Genomic DNA, 24,126 nt, shown 5'->3' on the forward strand with positions numbered 1-24,126 from the left:
TAAAGTGCTCTAGACTAACATAAAAAGCACAGGAAAAAGCAACCTTGACCTGCAAAAAGTTTCCAAAGTTGCCTTGATTTAGAAGACAAGTTGATTTAAGAACAAAATAAATCCTATTGGGCTCAAAAGCAGATCCCAATTCACTGCAGAGGATAATATGGACTGAAAGTGACAGAGATCAATAACAACATAACTGGAAAAACAACAGCTGACATGATGCTGAGCATGACAAGTTTTAAGTTTTGCATCTTCACTGTTCTCAAAGCAAAGACAAAAGCTTGTTTGTGAAAGAATTTAAGTCCAACACCATTTCTAAAGCAACGTCCAAGTCTTTGGAAATGGAAAATTTCAGCACAAAGGGATCACAGAACAGACTTTTAGATCAAGGAGGGATCCTAAAATGTACAATATTAGAACATGAAAGATTCAAATTGGAAGGGAACTTGAGATATTTTAATCTGGCCTACTTCATTTTAAAGATCAGAAAACTGAAAATTAAATGCCTTACCCAAAGTTCCACAATACTTATTACTAGGACCCCGTGTCCTAATTTTCAGAACTTTGCACAAGGAGATGCATAATTCTAAAGTCAGAAGACTGATTTTTCACATATAGTACACATGAATGTAGAAGTCAGGTAACTTCTCAGTTCTATATTATAATGTCATAATAATAGTATCTAGCATTTAGATTTAGCTTTAAAGTTTGCAAAGCATTTTACATTTGTTGAATCATTCTTCACTGTCTTTGTTCTCATGATACTCCTTTTTTTTTCAAACTGCTCAAGGAGTCAGAAGACATAAAATTCCTGATGTAAGTATGATCTGAAATTGAAGCATTTAGGAAAATGCAATTGTCTTATTACTGAAATAGAACTTACTTCCAAAGTATGACCTAAAAATAGCTACATCTTGAAATATTGAAAATAAGTTCATAACAACAAATGAAGAAATTCAACCCTTCTTTTCCAAAGGACTATGTAAAGCTATATAAAGCTGAACCAATGCCACTGCTAATTAACACCAAGTTTGGGAGAGAACCACACAAATGATATAAAACACAATTCAAGAACCAAAATCTGCAGTGCTATGATTCTGTAGCAGTTAGGAATCATTGCATGTATTATGAACAGAATACTGCATTAAGAATCTGCATAGCTTGCTCACAATCAGTACTACCACAAAAGTGGGATACTAGACGGGTCCTGTCTCTGGGCTTCAATTTCCTTATCTGTAAAATGATGTCTAAGGTCACTTTTAGTTTTAAAATTCTGGGTTAATTCAGCCCTAATTACTTCCATGAGGATTTGAGGGAACTCATATTAAAATGCAACAAAAAATAAGACATATATATATATGTAATACAATATAGGCCTGAGCTTGATGTTTAACTTTTCAAATTCTGGCTAAGGTGCCATCTGAGTAAACACTAAGTACAGAACTACTGTCTTAGGTCCTGGAAAGATACAATATGATCCCTGCCCTCATGGGAAGGTTTCTGTTCTCTCCAGAAACCTAATTTTAAAGAATTTATCATGTAGTTCTTACACAGAACTTAGTATACTAAGGAGCACAGTAGTCAATATCTTCAACAAAGTTTTATAGAATCATAGAAATTATGTTTATACTAGAGTCTTTGTATTGTCCCTCTAAAAAAGGCAGAAAGTATAATATTAAATCATAACTCAGGAAAAGCTAGGAAGATAAAATAGGAAGACATTTTTACATAATAATGGCAGGCATTTTGATTTCTGATGATATAATTCAGCCATTCACCAAGTTTTTGGTCCTGGGATTCTCCAAAGAGTTTTTGCTTATGTAGGTTTTATCTACTCATATCCACCACATCAATTCACTGATAATTCACCCTATTATAAATTGGAGCACATTGAAGTCAAGAAGATTCATCTTCCTAAGTTCAAATGTGGGCTCAGATACTTACTAGCTGTGTGACCCTGGACAAGTCACTTGACCCTGTTTGTCTCAGCTCCTCATCTATAAAATGAGCTGGAGAAGGAAATGGCAAACCACATCCAATATCTGCCAAGAAAGCCCCAGATAGGATTATGAAGAGCTGAATATGACTTGCCCTGACTGAACAACAAAATATCAGAAATTAAAGCATCTTATTATTATAAAAATTGTTTTTACTGAATGGAAAGGGTCTCAAGGACCCCTAGATCACACTCTAAGAACCACTGCCTAACAATACAGAAATAGAAAGTACTAATCTAGATAAACTTATTATTCCTCCCATCCCATCCCCAAACTTTCTCCTCTTCCTAAAGTCTATTTCTACCAAAGTTACCATCCCAGTTACTACCCAGTCACCAAAGCTCAAAACCAAGGTGTCATCCCCAATCTCTCACTCTCTCATTCTCCATATTCAAGCTGTTGACAACACCTATCCATCAATTTACCTTCATAATATCCTTTGTATATGCTTCCTGCTATCATTTGACACTGCCACAGGCCCTCATCACCTCACTCCTAGATTATTATAAAAGCCTGCTGGTTGATATCCCTGCCAAAAGTCTCTCCTCATTCTTATCTGTCTTTCATTCAACTGACACAGTGATCTCCTTAAAGTGCAGATCTGATTATATCACTCTCCCTAAAGGACTCCCTCCCGATGCCCTTTAATAAACTCTAGCGGTTCTCCATTATCTCCAGGATCAAATATAAAATCTTCAGTCTGGCATTCAGAGCCCTTCAATATCTGCTCTACTACCACCAATTCCATGGACTTCTTATGCCCTACACTCCCCCACATACACTCCCCCACATAGATTTTGATCCAGCAACACTGGCCTCCTTGATGTTCTCTGCACAAAGATGCTCCATCTCCTGACTCCAGAAATTTTCATTAGCTGTCATTCATGCTAAAATGTATCTTCATCTTGTGACTTTCTTTAAGTCCTAGTTAAAATCCCATCTAGTACAGGAATTTCCCAATTCCCCTTATTCTATTGCATTCCCTCTATTGATTACCTCCATTTTTCCTGTATAGATCTTGTTTGTACATCGTTGTTTCCATGTTGTCTCCTCCACCTTGACAAAATCAACTATCTTTTGCCTTTCTTTGAATCCTCAGAGAATAGCGCAGTACCTAGCACATAGTAAGTTCTAAATAAATGTTTAATGATTGAGATGTTCAATAATGTCTCTCAAATAACAGACATCTTATTCTATATTTTTTATTAAAATTATTATCTTCCTTTAAATTATCAATTTTGTCACAACCCTAACCTGCTTTAAATGTATAGTAGAAAAAGAGCTGGTCTTTAGTTCAAAAGATGGTTCAAATACCTGGCACTGATACATATTAGCTCTATAATATTTGGAAAGTCATAACTTCTCTGAGCCAGCTGCCCTCTAGTCATCTTCATTCCATAATTCCTTACTAGCTCAGGCTCTCCAGTTCCCACCCTGAGGCTAGGAGCTTCAGAATAATAAAACCCCATAATTAGAACAACCCAGGCCCACCATACCTATACTGGAAACAAGCTCCAACTGATGAAAATTATCCATAACTTACAAAATCTAGACACACCCTACAGAGTGTATTTCTCTGGACAGTTTCATGCTATACCACGGCTTATCTATCCTGACCTATTTCTACATCTGGTTTATGGAAGAATAATCAAATCAACACCATGATTTCTAAAAAAAATTATCAGTATGGTTCCACTCACTATTTCTACAGACTCTTACTTCCAAAAGATTCATCTCTGACCAACTCCCTCATAATGTTGTCTCCCCTTATTAGAATATAAGTTTTATGGGTGAAGATTTTTTGGATATTTTTATATTTTTGCCCTCAACATATACATGAGGCTTAAGTGTATAGAAAGCACCTGATAATTTTTTTTTCAATCATTCAGATCAAAGTAAAGATCATAATATTTGCCCTTCCTACTTCATAGGGATCTTATAAGAAAATTGCTACATAACCTAAGCTACAACAAAATCTGATTTATTATTATTTCACAAAAACAGGATACTGGTCGAAATGTTATAGGAGACAGCCATTTAAACATTTGGGGATATCCCTAAATAACATTTCTCTAAATAACTATTAATGCCCCATGACAATGAAGTTTCATTATGATGTATTAACAAAGTTAATGATCTTACTACTAACTCTATAATATAGTGGTGAAGAGGGGAAGGTCTTAAAAAACAAGGATGTTTTTCATTCTTAAAAAAAAAAAAAAAAAAAAAAAAAGGAGGGGAAGGGTAAAGACCAGAGTGATAGCTAATATACTCTTGATTCAAGACATCAATTTATAGTTGGTTGGCTGAATTTCAATAATAGGTGTTTTTTTTTCCTCCTTCAAAAACCTCTACTGATACTAACTTCTACAGTGAAAAGAAGGAATAATTCCCAGACATAAGGCTAACTCTGCTAGAAAATACAAAGAAATGTACCCTGAAATACTGTTTGTACTTGTTTCTTTTCAAGAGAGCCAAGAGCTTTTTTTTTTCTTCCCCCAGATCCTGTAACAGAAGTTTGTTCTCAGCTAGAGACCTCAGGGTCAAACTTTCAGACAAGAGCCAATTTCTATGACAGTTATAAGTGCACAAGGAATAAAAAAGTGTTGTATAATGGAAAAACTGACACTGTCACAATCTTAACTTCAGGCTTTTGCAGGAAGTCTCAATAAAATGTAGAAAATAATTAGAGAAAGACATAATAGATATGGAATGAGAATAAGAAGGCACTCCTATGACTTACCAGTTTTGTTTTACTTTACTCTGCATAAAAAGCCCTCCTTAAATTAAAATTAATCTTCCATATGGCTGTTTAATATTAAGGTCATGCTAATTTCCTCAAACTGTCCATAATCAATTAAAATAAAATGAGAATCATATGAATCATACTAATTCAGGGAACAAATATTAATCAAGCAGAAATGTCTGGCTAAATTAACTATGAGAAAAAATAGATGAGAATCCTCTATTTCAAATGCTTACAATTTTATAGACATCTTCATTGGGGCTGTCAAATTTCTGCTGTATCCGTTCCTCAAGGAAATAGATGCGAAGCTTTAAGTTGAAATTTTCTTTCTTCAAGTCAGTGATTTGCTGTAACAAAAAATTAAATATTTGTGGCTTTGAGGGAGTGGAGGGGAAGGGTCCCAAAAACAGCAGGAATTCTTTACATATATAGAGGATTAGATCCAGCTTAAAAGTACCTAAATCAGTTTAAAGTTACTACTAGGATAAGCTTATTAGTCTTCCATTCGCACCAACTGAAGAGATCAGGAGTACATTTTCTGTGAATCAAGTTTTGCCAAAAGAAATGTCTTGTGTTACAATTTTGCAAAATAGTTTTATTGAAAGTAGTTTGATGGAAATTGCTATAAACCAACATCGAACACTGCAAATCACAATAAACTTCAAATGGATATAAAATAGATTTAGAGGTAACATCACAAATTAAAGAAAAATAAATTACATTTTAGATAAATGAATAGAAGAGTTTGGATTTCTGACTAAACACAGAAAACCAAACAAAACAAAATAAACCTTTTTGATAATATAAAATTTTAAAAAATTTTGCACAAATTTGTTGCAATTAGAATTGAAAGTATTTTCCAGTAAATTTCTCCTATGACTTCATATCCAAGAAAGATAAAAGAGTGATTCAAATTTCTAAGACTTAAGAGCCATTCCCTAGCATATATGAAAAATTTTCAAAAGAAATCCAAGCAATCTATCTATATATATAAAAAAAAAAAAAAAAAGTTTTACATCACTAATACTTAAACAAGTGCAAATTAAAGCAATTCTAGTTTTCATTTCATAACTACCTTACTGGCAAAAATAAAAAAGAAAGTTACAAATATCAGCAGGATTACAGGAAAATGGATACTACAAGAGAAGCTGTAAACTGATCAAGTCATTCTGAAAGCAATTTGAAATTATGTCTGAAAATTTAATAAAACTTGCCATCCTGTGAGCCAATTAGGAAGCAAAGTAGATAGAAAGGTGTATAAAAATACAGCAGTTCTTTTTTTCCTAGAAATTAATAGGATTCCCACCTACTGGAGTATGGTTAAACAATGGTATATGAATAAAATGGTATATTACTTTGCCTAAGAAATGACTAAATGGACAGTTTCACAACAAACTAGAAAGAACTCTATGATTTGGAACAGAATAAAGTGAGCAAAACAGGAGACAAATTTAACCATAAATATGATAGAGGAAAAACAAGTTTGAAAGATTTGAGAATTCCAATTAATGCAATAAAAAACCATGAATCTAAAGGACTGAAAATGAATTACTCCACCTACATCCTGCCAGCAAGATAACTGATCTAAAATACTGAATGAAACATGTATTTTGGGATATGACTAATGTGGGAATTTGTTTTGCAGGACTATGAATGCTCCTTATGAGGGCTTGGTTTTGTCTTTTTTTGTTGTTCAGTGGGGAGTTCAATTGCGGAGTGAAGAGGTTGGAGACATAATAAACTGCCTGCAAAAATAAATGGATAAAATTTTTTAAGTTTAAAATTTTTTTCCAATCCACATTTACAACAATGACAAACTATTTTAAATACTAGAACTTTAAATTATTAAGACACAAACAAGCTTACTTTATAAGACAACCATGAAATGATCTCAACAGAAATAAAGGAAGAAAAGGGCAGCTAGATAGTATAGTAAATAATGTTGAACCTGGAATCTGGAAGATCTAAATTCAAATCCAGCCTCAGACATATGCTCCCCGTGTGACCTAGGACAAATTACTTAATCCCTGTTTGCCTCAGTTTCCTTAACTGTAAAAAGAGATAGACAAGGAAATGGCAAAACCACTCTAATATCTTTCTCAAAAAAAAAAAAAAAAAAACACACAAAATGGGGTCAGAGGCAGGCATGACTTAAATGACTGAATAACAACAAAATGAAGAAAATAAATACACAAAGAGATGATTGTTCATATCTAAGTCAAGCCAATATATTAAAGATAGTAAAACATCCAAATCAATTTATAGATCTGAATTAATACCACAATTACTTAAATTAAGAACAAATTCAGAGCAGACAAATATCAAAGAAAATTATGATAAAGGGAAAAGGAGACTTGTATTGCCAGAATTCAAATTATAAAGTGAAAATTTGGCAAAGCTATCTAGTGCTCAATCTAAAAACAATTACTGAAACAAAATGAATGATCCAAAATTGGAAACAAAAGCATATAAAAGTGACTAGTTTTTAATAAATTCAAGATTATAGAACACCTCAGAAGATAACTCAAAAAACTTGAAGAAAAAAATAGTATGACAGAAAATTGGACTATATTGAAATCTATTTCTATATAATAATAAAATAGCACACTATTACATGTATTATGTTACTCATTTTATACAACTCCATGAGGATCAAATTTAAATTACAAGAAAATGGAAGTAGGAAAAAATATAGTGTACACAACTATAGAGAGACGGAAAATAATATTCAATAAATGAAATAAATCACAAAATAGATTTAATTATGTAAAAGCAAACTTGTGTAACAAAAAGCAATACACACCCAAACTAAAAGGAAAAACAGAACAGGAAAGGCCTTTGCTGTAAATATAGTTGACAAATATTTTAAAAAGCTGACCCAAATTTGTATGAGAAAGATCCATTACCAATATATGAACAACGAATGGGAATTTATTAAAATAATGCTAAATGGTTGAAAATCCCTAATAATTAGGAAAATTATAAATTAAAATAATTCTAAGATACCACCTTATAACTATTAAATTGGAAAAGAATTAAAATTCAATTCAGGGGGCAGCTAGGTGGCCCAGTGGAAAGAGCATCAGCCCTGAATTCAGGAGGACCCAAGTTCAAATCTGGTCTCAGACACTTAGCACTTCCTAGCTGTGTGACCCTATCACTTATCCCCAGCCAGATTCAACTCAGGATTCAAGCCTTCCACTTTAAGGTCTCTGTGCTATCTGGACTACAGGCTATCTAGCCTAGGTGTTCACTGAAGAGATTTCTCAGCAAATCTTGAACCAAAATGGTTCCTTTTCTGTCCAGAGATTTCTCTAGACATTATGTCAAATAGCCTGCAATTCCTTCAACAATTAACTAAAACTCTCTTCCGGGTCACTGTCTTCACTCTCCCTTGACTTCCCCAGAGCCTAGTCAGCCTGGATCTAGATCAGTCTCTGAATCTTCACCCAGCACCTTCTCTAGTGCTCCAGAAGATATTCCTAACTCAAAACTATCTCAATATCAGCTCCTCTCTCCTAGCTGTAGTCTCCAAAAATCCCAGAAGGAAATCTTGATCAAATTACCTGCCTCCTTTAAACAATTTCTCTCTACCCAGATTCATTCTTAAATGGTTAACCTACCCCCTTCCATTGTCCCACAATTGAATGATTAAGAACCTCTGGATGAATAAAACAAGTCTCCACTCCCTTAATCCCATTTCTTTCAATCCCCACTCCAAATTTATTCATCCCTTTCTCTCTGCTATCTGGAATTCTATAATTCCAAGGTTAACAAATTTGCTTTAATCTTAAAAGCTTTTCCAGAGTTTAGCACAGTGCCTAGTCACATAGTTTAAAAGATGCTTTTTAAATGACCATTCTCAGTCTCTCCATATTTTACTGAGACAGCTCTGTTTCTTCCATCCTCTTCCCTTCTCTCTCTCTTTCTCCCTCACTGCTTTTTACTATCTCATTTTGTGATCTCATCAACTTCCAGAGGTTCAACAATCAGGTCTAGGCTGATTTCCAGATCTAAATAAATCACCTTAATAAAATTACAGGTCAAATTCTACATCTCACCTAAAAAAGTATGCAAAGAAATAAAGGAAGATATACATAGAAAAGAAAAAAGAAAATCAATACTATATCTACCTGTATTATTACTATTTAAAAATAAATAACAATAGTATCAAAACTTGAAATATACAGAAAACCATTCTTTAAAAAAAGGAAGTAAATCAGTTATTTCTATTGAAGTTAAATACTTTTTAAATATATATATAATCAGAAGTTAAGTATTCTATACAATCTTTTAACTTTATTTTTTAACTTTATTTGAATGGGTGGGGACTCTCTGGATGACAATTAAGTTTATAATTAAAGAATTTAAAATAAACACCAAAGGACTGTGAACTTAAAGCTAGAAGGGAAGCAGTACCTGAATCGTAGCACTTAATAAATGCTTACTAATTAAGGAAGGTAATCCTATATTATTTTTATATGTTTGTAGCTTTATTACTTATACATCATTTTCAATTTCACTTCTTGTTCTGTCAACTAAATATTAACAAGCCAGAAGAACACTAATGAAGAAAATTAAAAAAAACTCCATTTTACAAGAGCCATTGATACCCAACAAAGGAAAATTTAATTTCCCTACCTTCAACTTCTTACCTTATTCATTATATAATGATAACTTGTTACTATATCACTAAAATAAATTGTAAATAACTGGCCCTTAAACTACTAAGAATAAATGCTAAGAAATTGGATTCATAAAATATATTAGGAAAGGATTTTAGGGACCACATTAGTGCAACTCCTCATTTTACAGAGAAGAAAACTGTGGCTCAGAATACAATTTCTTGCCGAATCATCTAGGCAATTAATACCAAGGCTAAGATAAGTTCTCTAAAGCCAAATATTTCTGGTGGGAATCCTTCTAATAATAAAAGGTTGTAAGTTCTGCTATAAAATGATATGAAGGGGGAAAAAAAGAAAACTAATAGGTTTAAATTTGAAGTCTATTCAAGTAAGGAACATAAATTTGTTCAGACAGGTGCCCAAACTATGACTGAAAGTTAAAGCATCATCTTTTTGCTATAATCTAATGAGAGGCAAGAAGAAACAGACAGTAAAAAGGCCTCAGGGAGAGAGCAGAATAAGACATCATCAAAAAAAAAAAAAAAAAAGCCTCAGCTAATAGGCTACAAACACATGGGGAAACATTTGATCTCTCCAGAATAACTCACTTACACTGACTTCATACTTGGCACAATATTTACACTAAATTGAAAATATCTAGTTTGTTTTTCCTACAAGACAATCTTGCCAAACAGAAGGAATACGCTCCTTCAGTGGCAGGGATGCTAGTTAAAACACTAAAATCTGACTCCTTATACTTTTATAACAACTAAAAGTTGTACAACTAAAAAGTTGTACAACTCTAAGATCAGCACCATATTATCATTCAAATGGTACCTAGAACATAGAGGTTTCTATCTCTCTCTGGATCACTTCAAAATGACTTGTTGACTATATTTCCCTTCCTTTTCTTTTGTTAGTTTCCTACTTCTACATGGTTCTAATTAATTCCCATTCCATTTTAAACTGACAGAAGGACTGAATGAGGTAAATAAAGAGCAATGGCAGAATCAAGGTGATTGAGTTCTCTGCTACTGACTAGTCAACTATTTTTTAACTTTGAACTTTAGTCTTCTATAAAATGAAAAGTTATACTACGTGATCTCACACAGTTTCTTCTAGCTATATAACATTATATAAGTCTATGGATTTATTATTCAACTATGCTTAGTCACTATGGAGAAATCATTAAACATATAGCATATTAAATGTATTTTACAAACTCTCAGCATTCTGCCCTCCCTTTAACACTTGTGGTTTCAATTTTCTGGGTAACAAGAATAGCAAAGGAAATGTTTGTTGGCTTCATTAAGAATCTCCTTTTAAATGTTTTAAGGAAAGAGAGCATGAAACATTCATCGAAATAAAAACATGTTCCCAGCCAGATGCTTGCTATAAAGAGAAACATTACTCAACTACCAATAAAATATTTATGCAGGTTTTCTTTAGAATGCCAGTTGTTTTGTATGGGGAGTTAAAATTCTTAGCCACACTTGAAAGACTTTGTCCTATTCAAGCTAAAGTAGTCAGAAGGTCTTCAGTTTATGGCCTAAGCTAAAAGAGATTTAGGTTGGTCACCACTATAAAGTGGAAAGCCAAAAAACAAACATATCCTCTTTTCTTTTGCAAATCTTTCAAGTGAAACTACAGTGAACACTCAGAAGAATGGATACTAGTTTTTCTCTTCACAAACTGACAGTCAAGTTCCCTAAAGATGGCTGTCACCATTTCTGTAAAAAGAAAGATTGTGCTCAAAATGCTTTGACAAAATTTAAAATATCTTATCAGTAAAAATTACAATAGTCCACATTCTTATAGCTCTTTACAAAACACTTTCCTCACAAGATTCCTGTGAGCTAGGGAGTTCAAGAATTATCATCTCTATTTTACAGATGAGGGAATAGGCAAAATCATTCCATACAGTCACAGAACTAGTTAAGGGGTTCAAATTCTGGGCTCCAGACTCCCATTTTAGTGCTCTTTCCACTATAACATGTTACTTTCTACTGACATACACACACACACACAATAACATGCCACCTACATTCAAGTTAGTTGTGTCCAAGTGCACCATGATTCATTTAAAAAAAAAAAAAACTATTCTTGGACAATTCCTGACCTAGCTAGCATTCTATTTTGTGTGGTTAATATTAAATGGTACTATGATAATCAGTATAATCAAACAAACATGTGAGAAACCAACTTCTGGGAGTCCTGAATAAAGTAGCTTATATTTATAACTCCCTTGTGAGGTAGATAAGACAGAGACCCTGCATTTGGGGGAAGTAACTTGCCCAGGTACATAGCTATGGGAGGAGAGGAGGGAAAGGAATAAGCATTTATTAAGTACTTACCATGTGCCAAGTGGGGCAGGTAGGTAGTAAAATGGATAGAGGGGTAGGACTGGAATCAGGACAGCACATCAAATCTATCTTCAGACATTTACTAGCTGTGTGACCCTAGACAAGTCATTTAACCCTATTTGCCTCAGTTCCTCATCTGTAGCTAAATGGATAGTACTGAGCCTAGAGTAAGGAAAATATCTTCCTGAATTCAAGTTTATTTTCAGGATGTTAGCTATATGACACTCAGCAAGTCACTTAACTCTATATGCCTCAGTTTCCTCATCTGTAAAATAAGCTGGAGAAGAAAATCACTTCAGGAACTTTGCCCAAAAAAAAAACTCCAGATGGGGTCACCAAGAGTCTGAGATGACTAAAATGTGCTAGGCATTTAATCTCATTAAATCTAACAAACAGGGACTCATAATCTAAGTTTTGTATTTAAAGTCCAGCTGTTTAAGTAATTGGCATTTAAAGGGTTGTTAAAGTATGAAAAATGATCATCAGATTCTCCCATCTGTTTTCCCTAGCACTGGGCAGTGAATACTTTCTAAATAAGTAGTTTTTCTGGTATGTCAGCAGCTATACAAGAAACATAAAAGCCAGCCCATATGTAAAACTTAAGAATCTGAAACAAATTTTACTGGAATAAAATTATAGAGTATACTCCTTCTTTCTTTACAGAGATAAAAGATGAGGGATGTGAAAAACTGCATCCATAGTTAGACTTAGTTGGTGTATTTAAGGAGGCTCTTTTTTCTCCTCTTCTTTTTTATTTTCTGTTACAAAAAAAATGGCTTGCTGAAAAGAGAAGGGAATATTTCCAGAAATGAAGATGCTGTTTAAAAAAAAAAAAAGACATTCAAAAAAAATTTTTTTAAATTGTGGGGTATAATCAGATAGCCTTTAAAGTCATGGCAAGATACAGGAAAACAGCTGCTGAAAAGGCCCTCAAAGTACTTCTAATTGAGAGAAAGGAATATTCTTCTAGGTCTGGAACAATCAGCTAATTCCACCTATGTAAGTACCAACAAATGGATGTAGATCAATTAAGAAGGAAACAAACCAAATATGGAAACTCCTGGCATTCTCTTATATAATGAAGAAACTTTACTTCCCCCACAAAAGCCATGCTGTTCCTATGTCTTCCTTGCTTCCAAGAACCCATTTTGGATTCAGGAGGTCAAAAGCCAAGCTTTCATTTAACTTTTCAATTTAACTCCACCTTTTCACAGGCATTGAACCTATATAAAACCTTGGAAACCCTCTTATCTGGACATTCCTAAAGTTAAAAGAGATCCCCCTGCTCTACACAGTCATTATCAATAAAAGTTTTGGCTTCTCAAGAGTTTAGACAAGGGGCTTGATTGAGATACAAGCTGGCAAATAGCAAAAAAAAAAAAAAAAAAAAACCCAAGAAACAAAAAAATTGAAGGTAATATTAATTATCAACATGGCTGAAATACATGATGAAATTCTTCAATTCAACAAATTAATCTCTAAACATTAAAAATTGCTATAAAGATGTAGTATATAACTCACTCATGCCTTCATGTAGTGTGGCACATAAGATAGATAAATAGGCAAAATACAGGAATGTTTAAAAAAAAAAAAAAAAAAAGCTACCATTACATTCATCTCTTTTGGCTAGAACGCGATGCTTCTCAACACAGACTGAAATCTTACCAGGGGTACTCACCTAATAATGAACCAAACAAACTCGCAATAAATGCCAAATCTCTGCCCCTTATACTAACTTCCACTTCACAAGGCCTTAAAGTAACATTCCTCTGTCCTTAAACTAATAAAAAGGCTAGCTGCATTTCAAAAGGAAAAACATGAACTTGTAAATAACCTAACACCCAATATCTTTTTTACTCTGTCACAAAAGTATCACATGACCCAATGCTGTACCATATCTCAGTATCTCAAATCCCTTAACCTTCCTGGAAAGGAAATGGATAATAACCTATGGTGCTGAACTTTACAGAATGTTGGAAATGACTGTAAAGCATTCAGAAGAGTACAATAACATTGAAAGGCTGAACAGGTAGATTTGTTTCGACTAAAAGGCAACTTCTTTCTGAAGCAGAGGCTCATCCAACAACTGGTATACAGCTTTGCTGCCAGATCTATCATGGTCTAAAAGGAAAATAATTTTCTCATTTCAAAGTGAGCCACTTATAAGTCTAAATCACACAAATCTAAATTTGTATGTTTAATTTAGAAATCATTTAAAACACAACTATTCCTGGCTGAACACGAAGGCATATGCACTACCAATTTGATCACATCCATCACTAGAATATATAAAATGAAAGATCTAAACTCACTCACCTCTAAGACTTCTCAGCTCTAAATCCATGATCAAGGGACCCTCAGAAGGCAAAGTAAGGAGAGTAAGAAAAGCAATAGGCTTTGAGTCACAAGACTCAGAAGTGAATCCTGTTTTTCCCACTGACCAGCTTTTCAAACTTTGAGCAGCTCCCTTGGCCACTCTCAGTCTCATCTACAAAATGAGAATATTAGCAGTGTGAGATCCTTTCCAAATCTGAAATTCCACAATTCTACGAGTAGAATAAACACCTTGAGTTTACTCTTAGATCTGTCAGTTTCTGTCTCCGACACCCCAGTGCAAAATGGGGTTTATAACTATTTTTCTTAGAATGACATAATGTGCTTAGTAAAGCCCAATGTAAATTGTAGAACACTGATATTTGAGCTATTGTTTCCACTAAAACAAGTCATCCCTATCCAAAAGTACGTGTACAATTCAAAAATTGTATTTTTTACAGGCTTTCCAAAGAAATGCTGAAGCTGTCTTGGAGAAGAAATCAAACATTTAATGGTTCAACCCAAAAGAAATATTTGAGTGACTTAAAAAAAAAACTGTGAGAGGGACATCTAAAATAGAGTGCCCATTTCAAGTTCAACTATGGTATTTGCTCCTGCAAGTGCTATAATAAAAAATATTAATGCTACAAAACCCTACAGCAGCCAAAGGACTCCAGACATAAAGAAAAAACATAAATTCTTAAAAGATATTGGCACCATAGGCAGTAGGCTGCCTTCATAAGCTCCCTGGCTTTGCAAGTTATTAGGTCTTCAAAACCACTTTGACACGAAAAAACTTGAGTCAAATGAAAAATGAACATGAAACAAGAAAGACCATTTAATAGTAAAGCACATTTTAATTATATGCAACACATAATAATCAAATCTTATCCATTTGAGGACCCAAACCCCATAACATATAGTTTGTAGAGTTAAAATTACCACTACTCAAAGCTCAGAAATTACTTGTTTCCATTACAGATCTGACAAGTAATTTCTTCAATTGGTCACTGGTGGTTTGCAGATAACTATTAGAGGTAATGAGTATTCTAAATTAAATCCAAAGACAGCACCGCTCCATTCCAGAAAGACAATCGGGGATAAAGAAATATAATTGCACAGTGTTACCCCATTTGTTTCCTCCAGTCCTTCTTTGATAAATATCTATTACATTTTCTACACTATGGATTTCAGTTGGATACAAATGAAGGTTCTAATTCACCCTGTGATAAATGAGTGAATCTTACAGTAAACTTATTCAGAACTAGACTTGGAGGAAATGGACCTATTTTCCTGTTAGCTGACAATATAAACATGACCTCTCTTATTAAATAAAGAAAATTCTGAAACTTGAAACAAACTTGAAAATTCTAATACACTAATTAGCAGTAGGATATGAAATAAATTCCATCCATTAGTAAACATATACACTAAGGAGTTCAATCCCAGGAAGAAAATCCCCATATATCACAAAACATGAAAGGCAACAAATTGGATGGTAGCCAAAAACCTGCAAAGTGTCTTATCAATTAGAGAATGGCCAAACTGCTGTTGTTTAATGGATACTATTCTTCAGGGGGAAAAGTATGATTACAAAGAATTCAAAGTCACATGGATATATACCTGTAGAGACTAATGTAGAGAGAAGTAAGCAGAACACAATAAAAAGCACAATTGCAAGAAAATTGTTTTTGTTTTTAACTGGATCCCCTATGATTTCATCAATGAGGGACAGTCCTGGTAAGGAATCTTTTCTAACAATGCAGGTTGACCAACACCTTCTCTGCTCCTTTTAGTCTTAGAAGGGGAGGTCTACTGACTTGGCCAGAGTCATGTGGTCATTATCTGTTAGAGACAACACTTGAACTCAGCTCTTCCTAGCTAGCTCACTAACACCATACCATGCTGACCATCCTATAAATAAAAACATCAGCAAAAAACAGCCAGACAATGAAATAACATATCTTCTCCTCTCAACAGAGAGACTGGCGGGGGAGAGGGGCTAATAGGTATGAAACATTGTGTTTGCTGTTAGACACTGTTACTCTATGAAGTCTTTTACTACACTTTTCCTTTGTTACAACCAGGTAAGTTCAATGGGAGAAGAGTGAAGGAAAGAGATGTGAGAAAGAACGAACCACTGGGAAATTACTGTAATATAAAAGCAAAGGGGAAAGGGGGAAGTCAGGTGATACAGAGCATAGAGTCCTGGGCCTAGAGAAAGAAAAACTCATCTTTGCAAACTCAAATCTGGCCTCACACACTTATTAGTTGTGTGACACTGGCCATGTCACTTAACCGTGTTTGCCTTAGCTTCCTCAACTATAAAATGAGCCAGAGTGAAACACTCCCCTCCAGTATCTTTGCCAAGAAAACACCAAATGGGCTTATGGAGAATGGGACCCAATTGAAAAATAGCTATATGATAACAAAAAAATAAGTTTTTTAAACTAGCAATTTTAAATCTCATTTAACATCCTGTTTATAACAGCCTATGATAAAAATTAAGATAGCCTACCAAAATTCAAGGTTCATCTGCGTGACATAGTAACCCTAACAACTTCAAAATCCCATAGGGGAAAAAAAAACCTCTATGGCCTGACAATGTTCTAAATTATGGGAAGTATCTGTAAAACTCCAAAAATTAATAGACAAATGAAAGCTGGAGTCAGAAGGCTGGTTTGCAAAAATATGCACCAAATTTTATTTAAGAAATGGCAAATCTTTGATTCTAAAGGTACCTGTCCTCATTCTAGAAGCAAGATGAGTATCTTCTTGGCTTCACAATAGAGGCCAAAAAGATTTAGCATCAATCTAAAGGTTCCACCAGGAAAATGTTTCTTCTCTGCTGGTATTTAGCCTTAATAGTTCTCTGAAAATACAGCTCCCTCTGGGTTCTGGATTGCAGGAGGTAACAAGCTTGATTTGTTAACTAGGGTAACAGAGATAGCTCCACTTACATTTTCAAAGTCTTTCATGTTTCGTACTCTGGTGGGAGACACAGTTTCTTCTGAAGCATTTGGGAACACTAAAAATTAGAAGAGAGAGACACTTGAAAAAAAGCACAGTATGTAAATTACCCAAAATTCATATTGGAAGAGGGGCTTGAGAAAAACAAAATGGAAAGAAATACACATTATGTTGAACATGTAACTTTTTTTCAGCTACAGTTTACTAACTTGGATCTAACTAAATTCCTAAAACACCATACTTAATATTTTTAAATTGTATAAACTTAACCCAAGCATAAAAGGATGACAGAACATGTACTAACAACATCCAAACAAAATGCTCTGTCCCATGATAATATGATAGTGATTAGATTTACAGGGCTGGAGGGAACCTTACAGGATAATAATCTAGACTGCTCCAATGCCTCTAGTTTGCAGGTAAAGAAATAGAACCCAGAGAGGGAAAGTGAGTTGTATAAAGTTACACAAGTGGAAAGAAACAGAGGTAAGTCTCAAGTTTGGTCTCTCTGAGACACACAAGGTTTTTGAAAGGCTTGAAGGATAGAGGAACCAGAGGAAGTAAGCTCAGAGAGAAAGGGACAGAATGTCAAGTTTGAGGAACAACCTACTCTCTGTCTAGTTGGAAAATATGGCGTATCAATGCAGATAATCTAAATGTAAAATGATGTCTGGAGGTAAAGGGGAGGTAGCTGGATTCTAAAACTGCTTATATTTGATCAGTTTCACCTCCTCAACAAAAATCTCATGGGTTCATTGAAACAAGTAAAACTACTTGTTGAACTGTTCACTCTGAACCAGGGAAATTGGAAAAAGGAAGGCATATGATGGAAGCCAATTTTGCATTAGCAGTTCATACTTTATGCTCTTTTTAGGAGCACTTATATTCTAATCTATATTCTATTTATCTGTATACCTATCTTATTTTTTCTTCCTATACGATAAGATCCTTGAGAACAGGGAACATATTTTATTTATCTTTATACTGCCCATGGAACACTGTAAATGTTTGCATAATAAATGTGTGTCCCATGTTTTATACATTTTTGGAAGATGATGTTCCAAATTCAATTAAGTTAAACAGGCATTTATAAAGCAAAGATAGTTCTTAAAATATTGAAGCTTATCCTTCTAAATGCTAAAATTTCTAGAGGGTATTTTAACCATTTCTCATGGAAATACAAAATAATAGTAGTAATAATTCACATTAATATGATGTTTTTAAGTTTACAACATATTTTCCTCATAAGTCAATGATTTAGGTGATCCAAATATCATTATTCCCATTTCATAAATAAGGAAACAGAGACTCAGAGGTTGTGACTTCCCCCAAGGAAAGCTAATAAATGATAGAATTAAAGAGGTACTCTATCCAGGTACTCTATTCTGAGTCTACTGTTTTTTAACTATTCATTTCTGACTTGTTAAACAAGAATATAACCATCATATGAAAGGAAAGGATGACACAATATCACAGAATGAACACTAAACCTCTAGACAAGAGACCAAGGTTCTTATCACTCTACTGCTTAACTCTTAGGCAAGTAATATGACCTCTCAGGGCCTGGTCTTCCTTCTACATTAAAATAGTAAATGGGAAAATGGGAAGAAACTTAAGTTTGAAACTTATTACTTAGATGACACTAGACAGGTAGATATCCCAGAGACTCAATTTCCTTATCTGCAAAATGAGGCGAGAGCAGTTCACCTATGAGGTGCCTTCTAGCTCTAGAGGTCTATAATGACTAATGTTTCTTCTAACTCTGACCTATCACTGTATCTTTCCTTAAAGAAGTAGGCGCATTATGAACATTAATTATGCCACAACATATTATGTATTGCAACATAATGTTATGTTGCCCCAAAAGGTTATTGAAGTACTACAGGGAATAATCCCATACTACTTTGCTTTTCAATCTTCTATGCCTATTACTCATCCTATCTCTTCCATTGCCATGGCAGCAGTTTGCCTCAAGTAACCCATAATTATCCTCCTAATTTGCTGTTTCAGATCAGCTGCCAATTGATAAACAAAGCAACAAAGTTAGTTAAAACAATGAGAAAAATAAAAGTAAATAGACCCATAAAGAGGGTCTCTAAGAGTAGGGAAAAAAGGGTGGAGAGAGTCTTATTTTGACTACTCAAAAGTTTTTGATAATTTACTGGGTTTCTCATTAAATGAAATTTCTAAATTAGTGGGAATTCTAAATTAGGAGAAGTGAAATGTTACTTAATAAAAATCTCATGTATGCACTCATGTTCAAATAAATTTTATATATGTGAATATGCAATTTTCTGAGAAGAACATGAAAGAAAAATTTGGATGCACAAAGCCTAAATTAACTTTAGATCAATAGGTTTTTAGTCTTTTTTGTGTGTCATGGGTACCTTTAGAAGTCAATGGACCCTTCTCAGAATAACATTTTTAAACGCATAAAATAAAATACACAGGATTACAAAAGAAACTAATTATAATGAAATGCACTTATCAAAATGTTTAAAAAAAAAAAAAAAAAAAAAAAAAAGTTCACATACCCTCCAGAAATCTATCTATGACCTACTGTGGGTCTGTGGAACTCAGGTTAAAAGCTTTGCTGTAGATAGTATGATAAAGTACAAACAGCACCTCCCTGGAAGTTAAAAAACCTTCATTCTATTTAGGACAACACCATTAGCAATTGTATGACCAAAGGCAAGTCACTCTTTTTTTCTAGACCTTTTTCCTCCTCAGTAAAATTAAGAGATTGGACCAAGTGATCTCCATATGCAATTCCAAATCCAACATGTTATTTAAGATACTCCAAGAAAGCAAACTGTTGTTTGGGAAATAATTGCAGACTTGGGGCATGGCTTACAAAAATGTAAAAAGATGCCTCCATCAAATATCATTTACATGAAAAAGAAGTGGGCCACTTTGGGAGGAGCACAGAGTGGATGATGGGAATAGTGCAAGCATCATCATCAACAATTTAGAAATCAGGAACTGAGGCTCAGAAAGGTTAATGACTTGCCCATGATCATATACAGCTATAGTTACAATTCAAATTCAAACCCGGGTCTTCTAACCCCAAGATCTGTTCACTTTCTCTTGGTATCCATTTATTTCCACATGTTGGATAATAGTGAAAATGACAGCAAAACATAAACTGCAAAAGAATTTTGCGCCAAATAATCTGGTTTAAGTATAATAGTCATTATTTACTAAAAGTCATTCCCCAGATCTAGCCAACTACAAGATCCAAATAGGCCCATCTCAAAATGAGTGGAATAAAGCTGGCAGACAAGAGGAGAGCAGTTTCACAAAAAGGAGTTGGCAAAGTAAAAAACCAAGATAAAATTTTTAGTGATTTAGTAAGAGCCCTTTCAGCCTAATTTTCTGATCTATCACTATGACATCCCCATAAATCTAAGAATGCCAATCTAGATTCCTTCTTAATGAACAAAGCACATTATTTACTGTACTTACCATTGCTTCCCAGACCAAAATTGGGATCAATGTCTGAACCATCTGGTAAATTTGAAATAAGAACACTAGAAGAAAACATGCACAACAAAGCAAAAGGTTAGACAGAGTTTTAACAACAGATAATACTAAGACTGCCTAAGGCTACTAATAAGACATTAAACTATATTAGCCTCAGCTAACAACAAATCAAGAAAATGTATCCATGATATAACTAGGGAATGACACTATCAACAAATCTTGTTGTGACTTAGGAAAATAATGGCCAATTCAGATGCTTCAAGGATATCATAAAGACCAAATATAAACATGGAAAACTCATTATCCTAAGAGGTTAAAATGCCTCAAAAAAAAAAAAAAAAAAAAAAAGAAATAGGTTGGAAAGGGGGTAGAAACACACACAAACAAAACTGTAACAAGTTACTAATTGAAACTAGGAATGTTCAAAGGACATTCCTAATTTTTGAAGTGGATATCACAGAAGATATCACACTGTTAATGATCATATGAAAAATGATCAGAAAATGGATAAATAAATTACAATATATCAAGCTAATTGAACACCATGATATCAGAAAAAAATATGTAACTATAATGTATTCAAAGAAACATGAAATGGGAAGGAATCATGAAGGAATCCCATAAAAGAGGAAAAAAAAGATATTCACTTGCAGATCTCCCAGTGGAAGATTCATAAGCAAGGAATTAAGATGTATAGTGTATTTATGTACACTATGTATCTGTATGCATACTATATACTAGGTACAGTGCTGGGTACAATCCACTGAAAGATAGAGATAAAAAACAGTCCTTACATATAAGGAGATTATATTCTATTAGGAGAAATGTGTGTATAGGTGTGTATGTGTATGCATATATACATACACATGTATATAGATAGATACACACACAAAATAAATATAAAGCAATGGGGGGGGGAAAGAGGGAGGGAGGAGAAGGAACCCAAGCAGCTGATTGGAGGAAGTTTCATAAAGAAATTGGCACTCCTCTTGGTAGTGGCAAGAAAATGGAAAAAAAGAGTAGATGTCCATCAATTGGAGAATGGTTGAATAAATTGTGGTATATGAATATTATGGAATATTATTGTTCTGTAAGAAATGACCAGCCAGATGATTTCAAAAAGGCATGGAGAGACTTATATGAACTGATGCTGAGTGAAATGAGCAGGACCATGAGATCATTATATACTTCAACAACAATACTATATGAGCATCAATTCTGATGGACGTGGCCCTCTTCAACAATGAGATGAACCAAATCAGTTCCAATAGAGCAATAATGAATTGAACCAGCTACACCCAGCGAAAGAACTCTGGGAGATGACTATGAACCACTACATAGAATTCCCAATCCCTCTATTTTTGTCCGACTGAATTTTTTATTTTCTTCACAGGCTAATTGTACACTGTTTCAAAGTCCAATTCTTTTTGAACAACAAAATAACTGTTTGGACATGTATACTAATATTGTATTTAATATATACTTTAACACATTTAACATGTATTGGTCAACCTGCCACCTGGGGGAGGAGGAGTGGGGGGAAAAATTGGAACAAAAGGTTTGGCAATTGTCAATGCTGTAAAATTACCCATGCATATAACTTGTAAATAAAAAGCTATTTTAAAAAATGGTAGAGCATGGTAGAGTAGAAAATGAAGAGGTTGGACCTTCTTCCATCTCTAAAAATGTCTATGAAACTGAGATGATAAAAGTTTAGTTGAGAGCTGAAGAAAAAAAAAAAAAAAGAAAGAAAAGAAATAGGCACTTTTGAAGGAAGTAGGGATTCTAAGAGTCAGGGATAAAGAGAGAGTACATTCTGAGCTAGGGAGATAACCTGTACAGAGGCATAGTGATGGAAGATGGAGGATTATTTATGAAGAACAACAAGACCACTAGTTTGTCTGAACCACAGGTATATGAAATAGAAATAAACCTAAAAAGGCAATTTAGAATTAAGTTGCAAAGGACTTTAAATGGTAAACACAGAAAACTATAATTAAACCCTAGAGATAATAAAGAACCACTAGAGTTTATTGAGTAGACAAGTGAAATGATGAAACCTGGGCAGCTAGATTATTTGGTGAATAGAGAATGGGACTTTGAATCAAGAAGACCTAAGTTCAACTCCATCCCGAGCCACTTATTAGCTGTGTGACTCTGGGCAAATCACAACTTCTCTCAATTTTCTCATCTACAAAATGGGGGATAATAGTACCTGCCTTCTACCTTGTAAGGTTGTTCTGAGAATCAACCAAGTCAACAACATATTAATCTCTACACTCTAAATGTAAAGCTCTAAATAGATGATGTTTATCATTATCATTGTTAAAATCACTTGTTCAGCTGTGTGGATGGCCTTGAGAAGGAAAGATGAGGCAAGGAGGCCAATAAGGAAGCTACTGATATAGTACAGATAAGATTTAAAAAAAAAAAAAAAAAACTTTAAATAAGGTAGTATCTATGTAAGTAGAGACATGAACAATTTTAGATATGTTATGGAGACAGAATAGACAAGATATGGCAAGTAAGAAGTCAAGGATAACTCTCGGGTTATAAAACTAGAAGGCTGGTTGTACTTTTCATAGAAAAGGAATGGGTTTAGGAAGGGAAGAAAAATAGCTTCTGTTTAGGACATGTTGAGTTTGAGAAGTACATGGGACATCCAGTTGAAATACCCAGTAAACCACTGATCTGAATCTGGGGTTCAGGAGAGAGACTAGGCTGTGCATATATGTATGTGACAATTAAATCCATAGAAGCTTATAAAGTGACAAAGTGTGTAGGGAGAAAAGAAGTCCTAAGATGGAGTCTTAGGACACATCTCACTTATGAGCAGTAAAATATATAATATTAACGTTGATAATGTTGTTCACCCTTCATTTTTAAAAGGACCAACGCTCTCATGGGGTGACATTTTGACTTCTGTGCAATTTGGATTTAAGTGAGGCAGTTGAGCAATGTCTTCAGCCTTCCTTTCTCTTCCAGAGTGATCAAGGTCACAAGGATCACAAAGGATACTCTTACCCTTATCTCCATATTTTTCAACTGATAATTATCACCCATTCCTGGAATGCTCTGCTTTCTCACCTCTGCACCTCAGTTTCCCTATCTTCTTTTATATATCTGCTCAAATCTCAACTTCTGAAAAATGTCTTTCCTAGTCCTCCTCCTATCCTTCTACCTCTAACTGCTAGGGGTAATCCCCTCTGAGATTACCATCCATCTATTCTCATTTGTACTTTTGTATTCTTTATAGTTTGTGTGTACCAATTTATTTTCAGTTTTGTCTCCCCCATTAGAATTTGGATTTTTTAAAGGCACAGACTGCCTTTGCTTTCCTCTATACTCCCAGCTTAGTATATAAGAAGTGCTTAACATACTGCCTGACTAAATCCATGGATGCCAACAAAAGCACCTAGTAGAGTATACCCTCAGGAATACCAACATATATGGAGTGGAACATAAATATGATTCAGTAATGAAGAAAAGGAATATTAAGGCAGACAAGAAAACAGTATCATATAACTGGAGCAATAAAAGACTAGCCAGGAAAGAATGGTAGTTTACAATGTCAAATGCAGCAGAAACCAAGATGAATGATAATACAGAAAAGAGCACTGGATTCAACAATA

The 24,126-nt window shown here is 34.1% G+C and overlaps 1 protein-coding gene across 6 annotated transcripts in view; it reads right to left on the reverse strand.

Moving 5' to 3' along the window:
- Positions 1-24,126, reverse strand: part of CDK5RAP2 (CDK5 regulatory subunit associated protein 2) — a 157,373-nt gene that overhangs the window by 124,065 nt on the left and 9,182 nt on the right. For 4 of the 6 annotated variants that reach the window (XM_074292913.1, XM_074292912.1, XM_074292914.1 and 1 more), the window contains 3 exons: positions 20,477-20,541; positions 17,002-17,069; positions 4,977-5,087 (listed from right to left, as the gene is read on the reverse strand). In XM_074292913.1, the coding sequence (XP_074149014.1) occupies positions 4,977-5,087; positions 17,002-17,069; positions 20,477-20,541 (244 nt within the window). Of the gene's footprint in view, positions 1-4,976; positions 5,088-14,044; positions 14,217-17,001; positions 17,070-20,476; positions 20,542-24,126 lie in introns of all 6 variants that reach the window. The other 2 variants (XM_074292916.1, XM_074292915.1) reach the window with 2 other exon arrangements.

The sequence above is a fragment of the Sminthopsis crassicaudata genome, chromosome 2, assembly GCF_048593235.1.
Source record: "Sminthopsis crassicaudata isolate SCR6 chromosome 2, ASM4859323v1, whole genome shotgun sequence".
Taxonomy (NCBI): Eukaryota; Metazoa; Chordata; class Mammalia; order Dasyuromorphia; family Dasyuridae; genus Sminthopsis; species Sminthopsis crassicaudata.